At 42.3% G+C, this 20,753-nt stretch overlaps 1 protein-coding gene across 1 annotated transcript; it reads left to right on the forward strand.

The window, feature by feature from the left end:
• Window positions 1-2,700: 2,700 nt before the first annotated feature.
• On the forward strand, window positions 2,701-12,240 carry TMEM45A (transmembrane protein 45A). The gene is made up of 5 exons (XM_066568725.1): window positions 2,701-2,890; window positions 4,815-5,027; window positions 7,593-7,777; window positions 9,901-10,046; window positions 11,899-12,240. The coding sequence occupies exons 1-5, from the start codon at window positions 2,701-2,703 to the stop codon at window positions 11,990-11,992; spliced, it is 828 nt and encodes a 275-aa protein (XP_066424822.1). The 3' UTR covers window positions 11,993-12,240.
• Window positions 12,241-20,753: the final 8,513 nt, after the last annotated feature.

The following is a 20,753-nucleotide window of genomic DNA, read 5'->3' on the forward strand; positions in this document are numbered from 1 at the left end:
TGTTGAGATGCAGCATTCCAAAGAATTGCCACAACAGCTGGCCAGCAGAACCGATGTGTGTCTTTCTCGAGAAATCCTACAAAAAATCCCTAACACCATTGGATGAACTCAATCTGAAGTTTACACTCTGTAAAGCTAATAATATGTGATTGTACTTCTTTTAGCAAAAAAAGCAATTTTTCTGGTTCCATTTTGTTTACACTGGATGTGGAACATCAGCTGCTGTATCAGTCTTTTCTTCTTTTTGCTTGTTTTGAAAGGCAAAAAATAGCTCAAAACAAAGTTCCTTGATAGTTTGCCCAGATTTAGTGCAGAAAAATCCTTCAGTGTTTAAAAATTTAGGTAACCCAGGTGAGAATTTACAGATTAAGAATTACTTTTGAAGTTTTACTACAAATAACAACACAATTCTTCATTTCACTCCTACTGTAGCTGTACTCTCCAAAGGGAAGGTTATTCAGAGGTTTCATTGATCTTTCTAATCCATTGTTTTGCTTTGATGTGCAGTACAGGGAAAATTGTTCCTTTTGAACTGCTCTGTACCTGTGGTGAATAATAATGACAAGGAATAAAGTCTTGTCAATGAACTGTGCTCAGTGAGGTAAGATGTGGTGAGGAAAAGCCACTCCCCTCTCCTCCCCTCTTCCTTTCAGTCAAAGAAGGGAAAAGACCAATGTGACTGAAAAGACAGCAACACCTTCCAGGCCAGCATGTTTAATAAACCTCAGAAATTAAGGTTTGAAAAGCAAAAGAAGTATTTTAAAGGTTAAAGCACAGTTTAGAGGACTGTAAAGCTGTTAGTGCTGCCCTTTACTGAGGCAAACAGTGGTGCAGTGAGTACTGGCAGGGATGTGCAGGCAGGTCAGAGTCTTTGAACTAAAGGTGTCCCAAAGTGAAGAAAGAACCTCTTGGCTGAGACAGCAAGGGCTGGGTCCCACCTGTGGGGCTGAGCTCCCCAAACCTCACCAGTGAGAGCCCCACTGTGCTGTGGGCTGCTGCAGGGTGAGCAGTGCTTTCCCCACCTGCAAACAAAACACACAGGCACCAACCCAGCAGAGCTTTAAGGGTGCTGGGGGAGGCAGAGAAGGCAGAGAAATGCTCTCCCAGCTCCTGGACCCTCAGCTGCTGGAGGCCTTCCCCACACAGCAGGAACCCCAAGTGGGAGTCCTTTATGTTTTGTCCATAACCATGTCCCTTGTACCTCCTTTGCTGCCCCATGCCTGGCAGGTGATGCTTCCCATCTCCACATGCTCTCCTTCCCAACTTCCACATGCAGACAGCAAACCCTGCAACACCTGCAGGGACACACCCAGGAATGGGCTTGCTTGGGCAACCAGCATCACATTTCTCTGCTCTTGTGCTTCCCTAGTGTTTCCCTAGACATTAGGTAAGATTTTATTCATTATTCATTATCCAGGGAAAGCTTTTAAAGCTCACTTCTGCCACTCAGCAGCCCTTACAGTGGGAGAGTTCAGCTCTGGAAGAGGAGGGGACAGGCAGGGGCTGCAGGATTGCATCCTGTTTAAATCAGGCCAGACTCATGCTATGCATGAACAGTCACATTTTCTTTTCTTCTCCTTTGTGGCTATAGAGGCCACTTTCCTCGTGTAGTTGGATAGTCTTAGGAGAACTCCAAGACCTGTGCATGTGGAAAGTTTCTCTTCTTAAAAAAAAAAAAAAAAGTTAAGGCTTTCAGTGGAGTTTAGCCTCCAGAAATAGGAGAGGGCTCACACAGACTAGACAGCCTTAAATGAACTCTGCAAGTGCTCCATGGCCCAGAAGCTGCAGTTTAAAACTTCTTATGCAGAGTTGACCATAGGAAATACTCATTAAAAAGAAAAATATACTAGAGCTTCCATGTTCCATTCATAGCCAGACAACTCCAGTGCAGTGTGGCAATTGAACTTTTAAGTCAGCAACAATAATAACAGAAAGTACAGACTGCCAATCCTTCTAAAGTGGTTATTCTTGATTGCTGCCTGTGCAGAGACTCAGTGTGCCTTTGGGGCATGAGGCACAATAACTCAATTTACAATATCTTAAAGAAAAAATGCAATTTAGTGTTAGAACTGTCATTTTAATGAAGAAGCCACTGGCTCAAAGGCAACTATGCCAAATTTTGGGATGATGACCAGAATTACTAGGATTATGAACGGCACTGCTTTTAAATGACTACAAAATCCTGACCAAGCAGTAACCTTGTCACACAGTGCACTTGATGTACTTGATAATATATACCTAGTGGTGGGTGCATAATTCACACATAAAATAATGAGAATTACTTCATGTTTGTAAATCATAACAAGACATCTGGATTGAAATAAAAAAGTATAATTTACTAGTGAATATTTACCCATTTGATGGGTATATATTGAATATATAGGTTCTCTCTTTCACTAGCACAACTTCTACAGCAAGACACAGTGTGCCATGGCTTTTCCTTCTCCTACCCTGCTGACTCCAGCTCTGCATTTCAGGTCAGCTGCTCTGCTGCTTCTGCAAAGCTGTGAAACTGGGGAGAGTGGCTGGGAGGATAAGTACCCAAATTTATTTTTAAATTAACTGTGAGTAATCAGTTCAGTGACACCCATTTGATCTACGCAAGGAGATACTTTAGAATTATAGCCCACAGAATTCTCACACTATTCCCATAACCAGTCTCTGTTTGTTTCTCCCTCAGGTATTGCCTAGCAGAAAACCATGGGCAATTTCAAAGGGCATGCCCTGCCTGGGAGCTTTTTCCTTCTTTTTGGCTTGTGGTGGTCAGTGAAGTACCCCCTGAAGTACGCCTGTAGAAAAAACAAGAACATTTGCTACCTTGGTTCCAGGGCAGGATTCCAGCGCCTGGAGTTTGTGGAGGGCATCATCAAAGCTGTCTTTGCCCTCATTGGTAAGTGAGGTGGACTAAGGGCAGGCCGTACCTTCTAACACTTTTTGCTTTAACTTTTGTTCTCTGATAAAATGAATCTCCTTTTGTTCTGCTCTTTTGCCCTTTAACCACTGAGATGTGGTGGGGCTGCTACTGTTAATTGCAGCTGTGGCCATAACGTGGTTTCCATCCATAATGCTCTTCTGGAGCTTCTGTGAGGTCTCCTGACCACTCTTGACCACTTGACAGCTCCTGACCACATCTCAGTGTTCATGTACTGTTCACTGTTCAGGGAGGGAGACAAGATGTTTAGGCAAGGGGCTCCCATGTGCACGCTGGGAGCACCAGACTGTGAAGGTGTTGCTTTTCTATTTTGAATTCAACCATCTCAGATGCTGGAAGCCTGCACTGATTTATTGATAAAATATGTAAATGATACAGATGATTTTTTGATTAATCTCAGTCAAAAGTGAAAATATTCACACAAAAAAGGCTGAACTCCAGCTCTTATTGCTGCAGGACTGTTGTGATGGGGTGTGGGGAGCTGTTTGTTCTTCTGTTGTGTCCAGGCCTGGTACAAATCCACTGGGATGGCTTTGGGAGCTGTGTAGCTGGCTGAAAGGGTTTAATTCTTGTTTCCATCCTGGCAGGCTGTGTGGTAGTGATTTGGCTTTAGAGGGTAAGTAAACTAAACAACAGGGGATCTGAGGAGCTCAGCACCTGCAGCTCAAGTTGAAAAATAGCTAAATTTTAAGCATTTTTGCACTTCTAGATTCTATTTGTCTACTCTTCTTTAGATGCCAAGAATTTCCTCATTTCTAATCAAGCTGCAGGCTGTGACAAAATCTTGTTCCTGCTTTTTCTTCCGCTTTGTTAAGATATTCTGTGTTGTGTTGTGTCTACAGTTTTATCATTAAAAATGATAAAAATCTAAATAATAGCATTCATTTTGAGGCATGATTGTGGACACCTTTCCTACAAATCTCCCAGTCTGTGTCTAGAGGTAGTTTGGCAGCTAAAACATTAATGTACTGGTTTTATTTTCACTTTAAAACCACAGGTTCGTATTTTAACATATGGAAATTCCAATTCAAATCAAAAGTATGGAAAAACCACTTGGCTAAGGCAGAAAGTAAAGGCAACAGGAGTAAAATCTGCTGTTTCCATGGTAGGAAAACTGGAAATAAAGGTGGAACAACACTGCATTTGCTCTACAGCATATCTACTTTACAGCAGGATGCTGGCCTGTGCTTTATAAACAATGTAATCAGCTTTTATGTTTTAAAAGCAGAACAACTTTTAAACCCTCCCCAAACTTCATTGATCATATAAAGCATTTAAAAGCAGTTTCCCCTTGCTGGAATACCTCAGCTAGTTAGCAAAACACTGAGGGGCCAAGGTAAGGGAGAGAGTGGGGCAGTGATTCAAATACTCACTCCCTGTACATTCCCATGGGACTTTTAATAACTCTGCACGGTGGAGGGGTTTCCTTTTATGGCTTTAGAGGAAAAATCCCATTTGAATTATGAGTCTGAACTCTGTCATCCTGCATGTGGATGGGCACTGAAATGGTAAATCTTTCTTTTGGAGACTTCAACGTGTGTTATGCTCATGTTTGAACCATTGGAACAGGCAGCTGAAAAATTTGGTCAGAGGACTACTACAATAGCAATTGTTTGAAAGAAGAAAAAGCAGCACAGAATAAACTGTTTTCATTTTGATTGCTGGAAACTGCAAGATGCAAATAGTTCCACCAGGAGTGGAACTGAAGCCTGATTTCCCCTGGCAATCCACTCTCCAGATTATGTGATGCTAAAACCCCAAACTTTCTGGCATTATGCTGCATGGGGATGTATTGCTGTCTCTACTGTTTGTGTAAAGACTTGCCATCACTTTATACCTTAAGCACCGGAACAAATGGTTTTTCTTCTTGTTTCATGCACAGGGATGGTGGCTGAGCAGTTTGTTCCTGATGGACCTCATCTGAAGCTGTACAACTACGAGAAGAAGCACTGGGACCACTTGATGAACTGGCAGCATGCCACCATGTATCTCTTCTATGGCATTTCAGGGCTGGTGGACATCGTGGCTCACGGCACCAACGCGCTGCCAGCGGCCATGGACAGGATGATGCTTTCCATAGCAGTCTTCATTGAAGGTCAGTTTACCTCTCCCTTCAGGGATGTGCATGAACCCTGTGGATGGGTATTGATCATTGTTCTATGTCTTGGTTTGGAAAGACAGGTGTGTGCTAAGGCACATATTTTCATTCCCCTGAAATGGAAAATGTAAACCCCCTCTCTCTGAATTGTTATAAATTTTAAATTAAGGGCTCTCAGGCAAAAATATGGGAGCAGGAATAGCATTTTTTTTAGTTCTTTACTAGGGAAGAAAATAAAAAGATAAAATAGACAATGCAGTAAACTAAAACAACACTGACAGAGTCAGAATACAGCCTGACCAACACCCTGTGGGTCAGGGTGTTGGTAGCAGTTCAATTGGAATTGTGGCTGCAGCCCTCCTGGAGTGTCAGGTGTGGTTCTGTTGAGCAGGGATCCTGTAGAAGGGTGTAGTCTTCCTCTGAAGGTCCAGTGGAAGAGGCAGCTGCTCCTCTGGGAAATCCAGTGGAGAAGCCGTGCTGGTGTTTGTTGCGGTTTGACGCTGGCACAATGCCAGTGGCCCCCATGAAAATACATTCCCCCTGGTGTCTGGTCTGAAATGTGACCAGGAATAGAGCAAAGCAGTCTCCAGCTTAGGAATGAAGAAGAAAAACTTTATTAACCTACAACTATATGTAAAAAGAAACACACAGAAAGAATGAAAGCCTTCCAAAAACATTCCTCCTCCCCCCACCAAATTTCCCATACATCCATCCCTCAGATCACCAACTCTCAGTCCATCACCACCCTTTAGATAATCAATTCTCAGTTCATCAAGAAGAGAGGAGTCCCTCTTGTGCCATAGGCTTCCCCTGGAAACACAGTTGAGACCTCTTGTGTTTCCATGTCACACATGGCGCTGCCCGGAGATCATTTGCCATCATGACATCTTCCTTCCATGCCCAATACTCTCACCACTGTGCATGGACCAGAGCTGCTTCTAGGGTTCCCCTTTTAAGGATGCTTTGCCCACTTCCAAAAAGAAAAAGAGCACAGTCTCTCACTTTCGGGACACCTGTTCCCCCCCCAAATTCACCCCCTGGGGCCGAGGGGTCTCGAGAACAGAGATCTTCTTCTTCACTGAAGATGGAGGGCACCACCATCACCCTCCTCACCCATCGTCTCTGTCCACGCACTCCTTCACATCACATCACTGCACTCTCTTGGCTCTGAGCCATTGCCTCCCCCTAAATGCAGTCTCTGTGTCACAGGAAAAATGTTTCTGTCCATGGCTATACAAGAAAAGTCCAGCCAAAGGCCACTCCATCACCTCCTCCCACCTAAGATTCTTCTCCACCTCTCTCGTGGCCCATTTCTTCTCATCTCTATCTCTCTTCTCATTCAGCTCCAGGAGGATCAGCATTTTTAAGGTTTCCATCATCCAAGAAAAGGGTCAAAATCTCAGGCTCTGCCTGTCCAGAACTCCCACGGCTGCCCTGCCGGGCACCTTCTCGCCACACCCCCCCTCTTCTCCTTCTCAGCCAGCCATGCTATCAAATTTCAAGGTGGCACAAGCACAGGCACCAGCGCGCTCTCTCTCTCTGTCTCTGTCTCTCTCTCTGTCTCTCCTGGTGGGGGGTGGCTGCCCGATGCCTCTCAGTGCTCCTCCACCCTTCCATCCCGCAGGGGCCTTTACCTCCCTTCTCTGTCCAAGGCCCGGCCTACCTCACCCGGCCGCACGGCTGCCCCTGCCCCGCCCAGCCCGCAGCCGGGCAGGGGAGCTCTGACCTCTTTCACCAAGGGAACCCAAGAGAGCTTCCCCCTGGGAGTTCTCTGCTTTTAACCCCCTGTGTTCTCAGAGGCATATCCGTGTCCTCAGTGGCCATACCAGGTGCCAATATTCAGATCTGAGCACCTATTGGTTTGACCACAGCATCCCAAAAAACTCACTTCCTCTCAAACCAGGACCATAATCTCCAGATTATATCTGGGTAGCAATGCTTGGCTCCTCCCTCTGGGCGGAGCATCTCACAATGGGATGCTATAGTTCTTATCAGTCATGCAGTGATATTCAGTAGCCTGTTTGTTATGAGCAGGTGTCTCCCCAGAGGAAGGATTGGGTGTGGAAGAGATAAGGAAAACTGCCCAATTAACAGAAGACAGCTGCCATACAGATGGCAAATAGAATACAATTTGTTTGGCAATCCAAGACAGTCTGGGAATCTCAAATCAGCCTTGCAGAATGACACTCTGGGAGCTGCCTGTTTCACTCCCTGAAACACTTCAAAGAGATCAGAAAAAGATCAGTCTTGGCCCTCATTACACTGCCCAGGTCATGGTCCTGCATTGTAGAGGTGCATCTTAGCTTTCCTACCTGCTTAGACAGCAACATAAATGTTATGGAAATCGCAGCAAAAGCCTGGTTTGGGTAAGGGCTCAGTAGCTCAGGTATGTGTTTGATGTAGGTACTCAGATGGTGCACAATTGGTTAGCTAAAGCCAATGTGAGTGAAGGCGATACTGGCATAAAGAAAAATGCCAGAAATGTTTCACTGTTTTCTAAAAGCAGATGCAGGGAAATTGCAAGGGAAGAAATGATCTTAAACTGATCACAATTTATTCCAGGTTTTCTCTTCTGCTACCATCTTCATGGAAGAGCCATGCTGGATGTCCATGTTCATCAGTTACTGCTATTTGCTATCTTTGGAGCTGCTGCCTGCATATTTTTGGAAGTTTTTTTCCGTGGCAGTATTGTGCTAGAGATGCTCCGTACAAGCCTCTGCATATTACAGGGCAGCTGGTTCTGGCAGGTAGGACTTTTCTGCCTTTGTAATTTCTTCCTCACCAAAATTAGTCATTTAACCCTTTGCAGATGTTTCACAGGTTATGGATATGCCTTTTAAACACAGACCTGAAAAGACTTAGAGAAAATAAGTTCCTTTAAAGAAAAAATTTTCCTTTTAAGAGATAAAAGTACTTCTCATGGCCATTTTACAGAAGAAGAAGAAGCAGCAGCAACTGTTTTACTTCAAGTGCCTTTTATTTGAATCAATAAAGACGCTAAAGTGTTTTCCTTGAGTTCTCCACATTACAGAGCTCTCTGATCCCTGTAACATCCTGTTCCAATTTTGCCAGCCAAGTGGCAGTGATTTTAGAGCATGAAAATAGATGTTGTTCTTTACAAAGAGTCTCTACTATCAGCTGCTGGAGCAATGAGTAGACACCCAGGACAGGTGAGGCAAAGGCCTCATTGATATTGCCAAAAGGCATTTAAGTTACAGATTCTCATTAGGAGACTAGGTGGTGTAAAGCCTCCTGCTTTTCTAGTGCTCTGGGAGCTGAGCAGAAAAAAGAACAGCCAAAACTTTGATATTTCAGGGATGTGGCTCCTGAAAGGACTCTTCAAAATGTAGCTTCCATGCCCTCACTTACTCGTGAGTCTATCCAATAACAGATATTTGACAGTGACTCTTTCTCTGCTGTCAGAACAAGAGACAGATTTAAGGAGCTGCTAGGAGTTTGTAACAGAAGTAGGAGCACTGGTGCTGATGTGTGTTTCATCTTATAGTGGGGAATTGAGGTCACTCCAATGATTTTTCCTTCCGGCATGTCTAGACTGGCTTCCCTTTTTTCTATGCTGGCCAGACAAGATGAATAAAAATGTTTGCTGTTTCTTAGGAGAACTGGACACTCAGCACCAAATCAAATACTTAAATGCTTTCTCTGGCATGGAGACAGACCTCAGAACTGGCTGTATTTTTCTATAAGTGAACTCAAGAATGTGATGCTGCAGCACTTGCTGTTTCATTTTCTTGTTTTATTTTCTTGTTTGCAAACTTCCAGCCAGTGATTTAAGAAGCTTTACATAGGAGGAATAGATGCAACCATTTATTCATTGTTTTCTGCCTAATCTAATTTTAGAACAGATGATTTCTTTAGCTCTAGAGACAATGTGGGTTTTGTTTCAAAGTAAAAATTGAAGTACTAAAAATAGAAAAAATTTAAGTGTGGCTTTTTTTACACCCGCATCAGACTTCAACCATCTGTGTGACTGAAAACCACACACTGGCTGCAGCACAGGAAATTTGTAAAAGGTAAAGGGACTTTCTTTCTGCATCATCAACACCCTCATTCATTGAATTCTCTGCATGGAAATGCAAAATTCACTCCCCTCCTTCTTCCTCTCCTCTTCCCAGTTTCTAAATTCCCAGCTAAACTGCTGAGTGAGGACTTTGAATAGTATTAAGCAGTACAGAGGTTGGTGTTGTCATGCAAACCCTGCATAGCCACAGGATTAACCGTTTTCCCATTTTATGCACAAATATGAATCTGATCTTTCCCAGCTCTGAATAAACAAATCAGCCATGTATTTCACATGAACTTACAGTCTTGCATGAAGAAGCTCCATTTTTATTCCATTCCCATCTGGGCCTTTCCCTTGGATGGCCCAGAAGAAATAGAATTGTGGCTCTCTTTTATTAGTTCATTGATTATTCATCTTCCCAGCCATGTAACGCATTCCCAGCCACTTCTGGGAAGAAGGGAGGCAGTGCAAATGGCCAGGCAGCTTTTCTGATCCATGAGGTGATTTCAGTTCAGAGCACACAGGGCTGAGCACCAGCCCCTCTCCTTGCAGTGCATAATTGTGATTGTTGCAGGGCTGGGCTGTTGGGCAGGCTCCTTAATTTTCTGGGCAAGAGCAGTGGGTCTCTGGGACTGTCACTTTATCTTCAAAGGCATTTCTGCACAGAGCTGTTTAAAGTGTTCCATCACACCTGAAATTGACTACAAAATTGTTTTTAATAATAAACACAGAAATAAGCAACACCATAAGAAAATTAAATGTCTGCCTTGTGATGGGTAGCATAAAACACAATATGGCACAGGATGCTCATCAAATGACATGTACTAAATCTCTTTTATTTTATTACAGATTGGCTTTGTGCTTTATCCCCCAAATGGAAGCCCAGAGTGGAATCAGACAGATCACACTAACATGATGTTTCTGACCATGTGCTATTGCTGGCATTATGCTTTTGCTTTTCTTATACTTGCAGTGAATTACACAATTGTCAGCTGGTAAGTTACTTGAAACACTAAAACTTTGGTGACTTGTCTATTTAGTTTAGTAGGAGGTTTATTTTAGAAAAGTTTCACTGGCAAATGAAAAGGTATCTATGAAGTAAGTAATTGTCTTGCAAGGTAAAATAAAAATAGTTATTAGTAATCAATGAAAAGCACATGGTATTGCTTCAGTAAAAAGGGGAAAAATGCATCCATAAATACAGCTCTGATAGCATAGCATAATACTTCTCACATAAAATGAGCACCAATAGTCTTCCACATTTGTAAGTGCATATAAAGTCAGAAGTAGGAGAGTTTTTTACCTGCAGACTCCAACTGCTCATCTCTGCTAATTTTAAGTGGCTTAAAGAGCAGGCTTCATGGCTTTATTCTGAAGATTATTACACAGAATTCCTTGCTAGAAATTTCCTGTGATCAATCCTGATTTCTTTTTCACCAGTCATTTTCACCCCCTAATGTCTAAAGTTAGCCCTTTTCCTCACTGCCCAGTGCTAATTCTGACAAAATTCCAACTGCAGTGTTAATTTGGCTGTAAAAATGCCTCTGCCATCAGATCACAGAATGTGATCACCTTCTGTCCACAGGACCTTACCAAGCCTTTTCCTGCAGTGTCCTAAACATGCTTCTCACCCTTGCTTTATCCCTACCATCCTAATAGCCCTATTTAATCATGTTAAATACATGGCTCTTCCAGTCTTGATTTGCACTGAGGTGCCAGTTCTTTTTGTGTCTCAGTCTGAGAGGCACCAGCACTCGAGGCTGGGTAACTGCTTTACTGTATAAAGAGGGGCAGCTCTTGAGAAAGGGGCAGCAATCTCAGGTCCTTTCTGATGCTGGGACCAGTGGCTGCTGCAGCCTCAGATGAGGCCCCAGAGAAGGCTGATCATAGCACACAGGCAGAGCTCCTCTCTGAGGGTGGTTTAGCCAGACTCTTTCTCACAGCTTTATGGTCCCTTCCCATGTGGGCACAGCTCCTGCACGACACTGAACCTTCTGGGGGGTTCACTGAGGTTTGTTTGGAGTGCTCTGGGATATGTCCATAGGAACAAGAGCTTGCAAGCTGAGTACAGATCAGTAAAGGCAGCACTTCCTAACCACAGAATCACAGAAGGAGTCATCCTAACTTGCTGATTGTTGGAACCCAGGAAATTCCTCTGGCTGCCCTGGAGGGCTTGAGACCCTGCCCAGGGAGCTCAGAGACCTTGGCACAGAGCCCAAGACCCCTGTGCCTTTGATTTAGCCCTTGGAAAAAACAATTACCAATGTTATATGAAGAATTACAAGCCTTGAAATTTTAAGTAGAATGATAGTGAATTTATCACAGGGTTAGAGATAGATTTTTGGGGTTTTTAGAATGGGGGTTCAGGAGGCAAGATGGAGGGATCTGGGCATGTCCAGCCTTTCTCCTTCTCCTTCTTGGCCTCCATGTTCTGGGTGATGTTGGCACCTACAGACTGGTTTAGAGTAGAAGCTCACTGTCTAACACAGGTGATAGGTATTGGAAAGTAATTGTAAACATTGTACACGTAGTTTTTAGTATAAAAAGATAACACCACCCCAGGGGCAGGCAGAATGCCTCTGTCTGTCTTGCTGGGTTGACCTCAGCAGGCCAGGAGAAAGAATTTTATAGATAAGAAACAATAAACAACCTTGAGACTGAGAAATGAAGAGTTCTGACTCCTTCTTCGACCGCCAGGCTGGGTAAAGAGACTTTCTAACGCATCTCGGGGTCACTCTGACCAGCTAGAGAACCCAAGAACCAGAGTTAAGCAGGATTTTACCCTGTAAAAAATGGTCAGATGAGCCCTTGAGTTACCATTAACATCTTTGTTGTTGTTGTTTCCAGGGCGGTCCGTTCGAAGGTTAAGCAGTCCCAGTCCATGGAAATGGGTTTACTGAAAACATCTGAACGAGATCATGAGTCAGAAGAAGAAATTTAGCATGAGTATGTCTTGACCAGTTTGCCCACTCCAACCATTAGGCTAATTGATACCTCATTTCTACATTTTTTTGCCATCTTATTCATTCTTTACTATGACCTACTTTGCAAATATCAATCCCCTACAATGTCTACATCTACACAGTTTTGGGTTTTTTTTTTTGTGAAGGGTAAGCTTGATATTGATTCATGGTTGTTGCACTAGTACATTGCTTATCACATGCTTCACAGAAAATCAGACTAGTATTAGACAGACTTGATGTGGATGAGCTGGCACAGTGAAGTCTGTATGTTTGCCTTGTTAAAAGCTAAGCAAAATGTTTTTCAGCCACTGCTGGACATGAAGTTTCCATAATCAGTGTCTAAATATGTGTGTTGGTTGCCCTGCAAGTACCTGTGGATAAATAACTGTGCAGACCTGGATAACAGTAGAACAAGATAAAGAAATCACAGTCTTGCAGCTGTTGTGTGTAACAATTTTGTGTCTCTGCTTGTGGCTTTATGTTAAACAGGAAGAACTTCTCACTGTGAACCCACTGAGTGGTTCACTGAAGAGTGTGCAGTGTTCCCCCCCCAGAGACACCACCAAACCTGGCAGGAGGACCAAAGATGTGTACAGTGATCAAAACCCAATGTGGTTGTTTGTGCTTGTGCCTAGACAGTCCTGTCTCTTTGCTATCCTTTGACTTTTCAAGGCAGTGGAAGTGACCCTGCCTTCCCTGGAACAATTTCTTTTCCAGAAAGGCTGAGGGGTGTCCAGTCAGGCAGCACCTAACTGCAAAACCAGTTTCTTTCCCAAAGCTATTTCCTTAGGTGGAGTTTGGTGGTTTTCTGCAGGATTCAGAGCAGACATGTGATCCATTACCTGAGTCAGGAGTGGGTAATTCTGCTCTGTGGGCAGGATGAGATGGTTTTGCATCCCTTTCGCTGTATCACCCTTCAGCCACCAGGCAGCCTGCAGTGCTGCACTGTGAGCTGTGGGAGGGCAGATGTTGCCTTCTTAGTAGCTCCATATCCAACTCCAGTGAGGGAATTAAAAAATAACACCACTTTTAATTGCATTTATTTTCTCCATGCAGACTGACCCAGTGAAAAGCATAGTGTTCATGGCCAATGGCAGCAAAATGATTGCTTAAAAAAGCTAGCTAATAAAATAGTTTGTACCTCAAAGGGATCCCAAAAAATCCTTACAGGCTTTTTCTAAAACTACTTTACCTTCAATGCAACATAAATATTTACTTCACTTTTAAGATGTACCTTTTATCTCCCCTTTTTCAAGGAGCCCCTTTCTAAGCTTCACATGCTGTTAATGCTGTATTTTAGTCTGTCAGTTTTGCCAGTGCCTTTATAAAATCAGTGGTGTTGTTTATTCTGAAGGACATCATCAGAAACTACTTTGCTTCTCACAGGCAGGAACAATGCAAACTTCAAACTTCACTGCTTTTCTTGATAAATACATTTAATACCATGTAAATATTAAGGTGCTGTATCTCTAAACCAAAGAGATAACCTAAGCAGGATGAAAAGCACAATAAAGTGTCTGAGCTTTAGTATGTCTTCTTAGAAGACTTCAGTTCATAAGTTTTAAAATAATTTTAGGTATTTGCCAAGTATTGTGAAGTAACACCTGTAACCAGGTGCCAGATAATCCAGATGAATCTTTGGAAAGCAAGAGTAGTTGGCTCACATACATTTCTACATTTACAAATGTCAAGGAGGAAATTGCACATTGCTAGCCAAAGATCACTGCTTTCCTTAGCAATTCTTGGCCCTTTTCCAATGCCTTTCTCTGAAGACTTTTGGAGATTTTGGCAAACTTTAGTAAAGCCTGTCACAAACCTTAGTAAAGCCCAGGATATTCTTGTAAGATAGGTATTGGTATGGCATATTTGTAGCTCTGTGTCTCAGCTTTACAGTGGTTTTACTACAAACTCTGAAATAATTCTATTCACTCCACTCTGCAAATCTAAGACTGGAGTTTGATTACTCTGGTTCCATTAAAATCAGATTTTCTGGAGAAGGAAGATCCAGGGCTTCCCTGAGGAGCTTGCCTGTTAATTGCAGCAGGGATACATTTGCCAAATGTATTCCTGTTAGGATCTTACCTCCGTTGCACCACATCACAGTTGTCTCTAAATTGTGGGGATTTTTTTTAAAGGGCAGATCCTTTTTCCTGTTAGAATGATTGAGCTACAAAGCTTCTGTAGTGCTGGGCAGAGAGGATGATGTTTGTGCATCAAAGAGAACATGGGGATTATTACAAAAGTCTGTCACGATAATAAAATCAATCAATGAAGTGAACCTCATGGGCAAGCTGTGCACATGGAAGGTGCTTAGCAAAATCTCCTTTTGAAAACACTTCCCTGCTTTTACAGAAGCAAAAAGTGACAGTACTTGAATTTATTGGACAGAGAGTAGCTGCCTGATACTGCTCCTCCCATGGGGAGGAGCTGGGGACTCCAGCTCTGTCCTTATCCAGCGGTGGCTGTAAAGCTGGGTCTTTTTGGGGAAAAACTGAGCAGGATTTGGCCTGCACCTCCCTCTGTGTCCCTGCTGTGAATCTCCTGTAAATGATCACAGAACTGGATGAATAAGCCCAACATGGGGCTGGTTTTGGTGCAAAGACACCTCTAAAGAAGCCCAGACTGGAGGCTGACACAGAACTGTAGGGCAGGCTTTGTGCAAAAGGCTCTCTCCTCACATTAGGAAATGTGGCATTGCATTATCAAGCTTGGAGAAATGCAAGGAAAACCAGATCCTGAAGTCTCAAAGAAACAGTAACTTTTGGAATTTAATTTTTAATATTTACAGTACATGGAAAGTGAGTGTCATAGCAGGGGTTTGTGCCTGACAAGTGTATGGTGCCACAAAGGAGAGGGACACCCTATTTCAGAGTGAGGTTTTGCTACATGGAACACCCGACCCATTCTCCTGTGTTCTAAAGAGATGCCCAGGAACAGTGGGGCACCTATCACAATGAAAAAGGTGCAGCCTTCATCATTTCACAAGCAGCAGGTATTGCCTGAGTTGAATGAGGGGAGGAAAGTCCAACAAGTTTACAAACACCACTCAGAAAAAGGAAGCTGCTCTCAAGAAAATTTAAATTATTTTTAAATATTGGTGCCTTTTTGAAAAACTATATGTTAATTTTTACTGGACAAAAAACACCTGTAATTTTATTTAAATAAAATTGATTTATTCATGTAAGATGTCTGTCATGTTTTCAGGGGAAAAAATGGAACCATTTATGGGACAGGATGGGTGGGATAAACAGGTTACTCTCATAACACATCCAGGCATTTGAACAAGTTGCACTTTAATCCAAGAAAGGTCAGTACTACCTTGTCATTAGAAACTGTGATGTTTGTTCTATTTAAGTTATTTAAATGTATTATTTAAATAATATTTTCCCTTGTAAATGAACATAGCATGAATGAAGAGCAAATATGACAGCAAGGAATTTGAATCCTCCAGGTTCACTCATCCTTAAAACTTAGGCACTAAAAAACTTCAGTGGATCAAGTACCTCAAACAGGTACTTTTCCCCAAAATGTTTCAGTTCCTCTAAACAGCAGTTGGGGTAGCAGTTGCTGGTACAAAAGTTCGTGGAAGAAAACAGAGAAGTTTTTTATCCAAAAAGATCTTCAGCATGTGCAGTAGTGGAAGGGAGCCTGGCTCCCAAGGACTGAGTAACAAAGAGCACAACTGTTAAAAGGGAGAAAGACAACTGGAAAACTGCCGGAAAATTTGTCCTTAAAATCTATTCTAGGTGCAATATGTGCTTGCTCAAAATAGGTGTCAAATAAGGAATAACTTGTCCTCAGATGACTTTTTTTGAACACTAATTCCTACCTCTTTGCTAGGTAACTGTTGCAGTTCATGGATCTCTGCATTTGATACGTTTCTTAGAATGAAAATACGTTTAGAAAAGTAGATGAAAACCATAATTATAAATACTACAGCAATACTAAGCAATTTAGTTTAGAAAGGAATCTCTCACTTATAGACTTCTGCCATTTACTGACAAAACACTCTGCCAGAGAGGCAGCTCAGAGGTCAATGTAAGGGTACAGTGAAGGCACAAAATTGGAGCAGAAATGGTTTTGCTTGTATGCTGTGGTTACGAGCCTCTGCCTCCCTGAGGAGGAGAAGGAAGAAATGGAAAACAGGCTGCAGATCCATACAGCTGAGCAGCAATTAAACAACAAGAAATCACTCCCAGCACTCTGAAGAGCATGGGAGGGGCAGCTGTGTTCATGGTACACAGCATTCCAGTCTCCTGCCCCCGGTGTTATTTACCAGGGGCAAGGTTCTCAGACACATGGTGGGATTTTTATGGCTCCTGTGCTGCCAGAAACAGCAATGCCCATCTTCCAGTAGGAATGACAGTAGGAGGGAAAGCTTGCACTGCTTTGCTGGAATTTTACTCTGGTTTGTGACTCTGACTCAGATGCAGTTGACACATTAAAAAAAGTAAAAGATGGTGTTTACTGCTGGCACCATGCTTTGTGCACACTTGAAAACAAAAAAGAAAGGAAATAAGAAACATCTGGCTCTAATTAAGGCTTAAAAGAAATGGAGGAAAGCAGAAGAAACATATCCAGTCACTCAAGAGTGATTTTATCTCCCTGCAGCTGCAACACACATAGAAATTTGCAAGTGCTAAGGTCCCCTTTCCATTTTTTATTCTATCATATAAACATGGTTTAATATTTTCATAAATAAAAGTATACTATCTTTTAAGAGCTGTTCATTCATTTGTGTTGGTTTTGCCATCTGGTGCCTTAAGTATTTTTTTTCTCTGCATTTTATATAAAGTGTTCATATGAAGTTAGAAATTCACAATCAGCTTTGCTCACAATCCTACTGCAACTTCCCAGTTGACAAACTGTCTCCCATTTGCAAAGCTGGGCTTGCAACCCAAAGTTTTGGACTCCTAATATTTCATATATCTAAACTCAACATTCTAGTCAAAGATATACTTGATGATGTTAGCCATGTAAAGGAAAGAAGCAGGGATGCTCTTTCCATTGAATGGCAAGGGTAAGTAACCATGAGAATGAATTACAATTTCTTTCCTATTTTGTCATTCAAAAATGCCTGCAATCATCGAGCAGCATTTCTATTAGCAAAGGACTCAGACCTGTGATACAGTAGCTGGGTATGCTTTCAGTACAGTACAAACCTCAGACTGAGTTTAGCAAAGCTGGATGGAGCTTATTGTCACTAAACTGTTCTGGGCTTCAGTTTCCCTATCTTTGAGAACCAAATTACACTTGGCTCTGTTTTGTCTGTAAGAGTCCTGCTCAGGGATGAGCATCTTCCTGCGTGTCTCTTAGATCCAGTTTTACATTCTTATCCCTTTAAACTGCAGGAAAGCAAACATTTAACTGCTTATGGCAGGACGCTGTAAAGTAATTAACATTTCAAGGCTCCAAAGCATTCTCTGGGATCAGGATGAGGAGGAGATGTTTCTGTCCAGCTGAGCATTGCTGCTGTTCACAGTTTGGCAGCAGTGGGAGAGCTGGGCCATGCAGCCTTTGTGCTCCCAGGGCTGGCCTGGCCAACCCCACAATTTCTCCCAAGCCCAGGGGACCCCCGGCCATTGGATGCACACTGGGGCCACTGGAGCTGTGCCACCAGCCCCTCACACGGCTGTGCTGCCCCACAGAGCCCTGTGCCTGCCCCTCTCCAATGAAGCCTCCCATTCCCTGGCACTGGGGGGAACTGCAGTTTGGCACCTTGGGCAGTGGAAGGGCTCTGGTGGCCCCCGGGTGCTGTTTGCTGCCACTCTGGACTCTCACCTGCCACCAGGGTGCCATGGCCCCTGCGCCCTCCTCATGTCCCTGTGCTGATCCACCACTGGGGATCTTCTCCCTTTTCTGTTTCCCATGCTAATGAGAATAATTATATAAAAATAATGAGAACATGGAGAGAGGAAAGATCTAGGACAAGGAACAGGGCTGCCACAGACAGACAGGCAGACACTCCCTGACTGGACAGGGCTGAGCCCAGAGGACAACATGCAGCCCTGTCCCTCCTAAAGGTTTGTACCAGCCTGGCACTGGTGTGGTGGTACAGCCTGGCTTTGACTAAACCTCTGTGAGCAGACTATTAAGACATTTGGCTATCTGAAGAAGCACATTAACAATTTTGGTGCTCCCATTTGTAAAAGAAATTGTGGGAATCCACAAAATTAGAGGGTTTTGGGAAAGCTGCAAAAGACAGGCCTCAGAGACAGCAGAACTGTGATTGGAGCTAAGCAGCAGCCATGAGATAGGTCAGCAGAAAAATTATTTAAAAAGTAGAAAAGTAAGGACAAATAGAACAATGGTCTGTGTATTAACAGTTGTCTAGAATAACTCCCTAAGCTACAGAAAAGTTTATCAAGCAAGATATTAAAAAGTTCTAAGCTTAATAATGGAGCTCTGTGCATTGTGTTTTAAGGCTTACAAGCAGGTATTGTATTTGAAATAAGCAAGCACTGTTTTAACCAAAGGTACGTGTGCTTACAGTGGTTGGATGGAACTACTGTCAATGTGCTTTTGCTTTGTGTGATTGGGCAAAAAACTTATAAAGTGAGTTGTAACATTAAATTCTTGGTCTGCTGCCTGGGATGTGAGCTGCTGGCATCTTCCCATTGTCATAACCATGTAATGAGACTGATACTGGAAAATAAAACAGCTCAAAGCACATTCCTCAGCAGTCCTGTCCTGTCTGTGATTTGTACATAGCCCCCGGCCGGTGATAAGAAATCTTAATTATTTCAGCATTTCCATAGTCTTTCCTATGTCCTGAGGAGTCTTCTTCAGCACAAAGTGTCTTGGTCACCTGACATGAGTTAATTTTTATTTTCAGTATGAATATTTTGAATATGAGTACCATTATGAGTATCTTGCAGATTGCCACCAATTAAATTAAAATAATAAATACATATATTGCTCATTTTTATTCTTCATAAGAGGAAAAGACATCATAACAATCTGTAAGGTGATAAAGGAATTGTAGTCTGGAGTAGTAGCAGTATCAGTAGTATCTAATGGCTAGGCAATTGTGCCACATCCCAAGAGACCAGAACCCTTTTTTTTACTGCATTTCTGTACATCCTCTGCACATCACATCAGCTTGTTGAGTCCTGTTTTTTAAAGTGAGATAGAATTTCTTTGGTAATTAAAAAAGCCAAACAAATCTTCTTTCCTCACTAGCAAAAAACACCATGTAAAAGCAAGGTACTGTCCCTACTTACAGAATGGGAATTAATCCAGTGAATGCTGATGACAAAAAAGATGTGTTTATTCCAACTCATTCTTAAAATAACTCTATTTTCTTCTTCACTTTGACTGTGTTGACTTTCACCCTGTGCCAGCCAGCACCACTTCCCCCAGGGTATGTGCAGATCTATAATGAGGACCAGAGTCAGTCCCCAAGAGGCAATAAACACACATATGCCAAAACTCTTATTTTTAGAACAGAAAAGGTTAAAGTTTTATCAGCAGACAAGGAGTTAATGGTTTATAACAAGAATATGACTGTATAATAAGCGTTTTAGAGCATTGCAGACAGCCTGCACTACAATGTGTCTTCACCCCACAGGGACAGAATTTTGGTTGGAGTCACTGTTGTGTAGTGACTGTGACCCTTTGGGTGCTGTGTATTTGGCAGCTCCTCAGGTTCAAAGCAAGTAAGATTTATAAATTATTTTATAATTTAAATAAATGGGGTAAATTATTCTACACCATTTGAACTCTTTGGGTTCTTATTCCTTTCTTTAAATGTTTAAGCATGACAGCTGACAAACATTATTATATCCATGTTTCACGCTTCTCAGGAGGAAATATTTTTCTTCTTATAACAATGTTTAAAGAAGTATCCCAAACTTTGTATGCTGCTGTAAAACAGAAGAGGATGACAAGCAATTTCTGGAGTGTTTTCATTGGAATATGTGTATACTGCTCATGACTCTTTTGATATAACTTTGAGAAATGTCTTGACATTTTCTCACTCTTTTGGTAGAAATTTGATTTGTTTTTCAAGAGATAAATAAACGTCTAACTAGTCTAGTAAATTGTATCTTAAAAAGGAAATATTTACTTTGCAGATGCTTGTATGTTTGCATCCATATAGCACCTGTTCATGTTTTCATTGCAACTTGCATTGTGGAAATATTTATTGAAAGCATACCAGAGACTTGGATTTTCTATATCTGAAAATCAGGCCATTGTACAACAATGTAAAACATTTCTGTGTGCAAACTTGGAGCAGAAAGCTCCTCAGTGTTTCCTCAGCAAAATACTCACTACATTGAAGTGACACAAAACTATGCACGGACCTATCTTTAAAATTCTTTGAAAGAATCAAGTAATCCTGGCTGCTTGTCCAGTAGAGAGTCAGACATGATTTAAGACCAAGAAGCCCAAAGAAAAGTTTATATGAGGATTCATTAGGTTACATTTGCTTCAAGAGATTTATCAGATGTTTGCAGGGATTGAATATTCCCGCGCCCAAGAAAGGACACAAAAGTAAACAGTGATTATTTAACATCACTGTTAAATTATTACTGTCAGTAATAATCTACCTTTGCTAATATCAGTATATGCTCACACCTTTGACTTGCTGGAGCCAAACCCAGATGAGAAGGGAGTTAAATCTCAGTGCAGCACAGGGATACCTCTGCTGGTGCCTAACCCAGCTGCAGGCAAACGAGCTGCTAAGGAAGGCATTTAAACTGCAGCTACTTCAGGGATGGAAAATACCTCCATGCC

Source organism: Molothrus aeneus, chromosome 2, assembly GCF_037042795.1.
Source record: "Molothrus aeneus isolate 106 chromosome 2, BPBGC_Maene_1.0, whole genome shotgun sequence".
Taxonomy (NCBI): domain Eukaryota; kingdom Metazoa; phylum Chordata; class Aves; order Passeriformes; family Icteridae; genus Molothrus; species Molothrus aeneus.

Bases quoted from the DNA above. Each gene is read 5' to 3' on its own strand.
- TMEM45A (XM_066568725.1), top strand. From the start codon at position 2,701: ATGGGCAATTTCAAAGGGCATGCCCTGCCTGGGAGCTTTTTCCTTCTT. The intron at 2,891-4,814 runs GTAAGTGAGGTG...TTTCATGCACAG, and splicing joins AGCTGTCTTTGCCCTCATTG to GGATGGTGGCTGAGCAGTTT. The intron at 10,047-11,898 runs GTAAGTTACTTG...TGTTGTTTCCAG, and splicing joins AATTACACAATTGTCAGCTG to GGCGGTCCGTTCGAAGGTTA.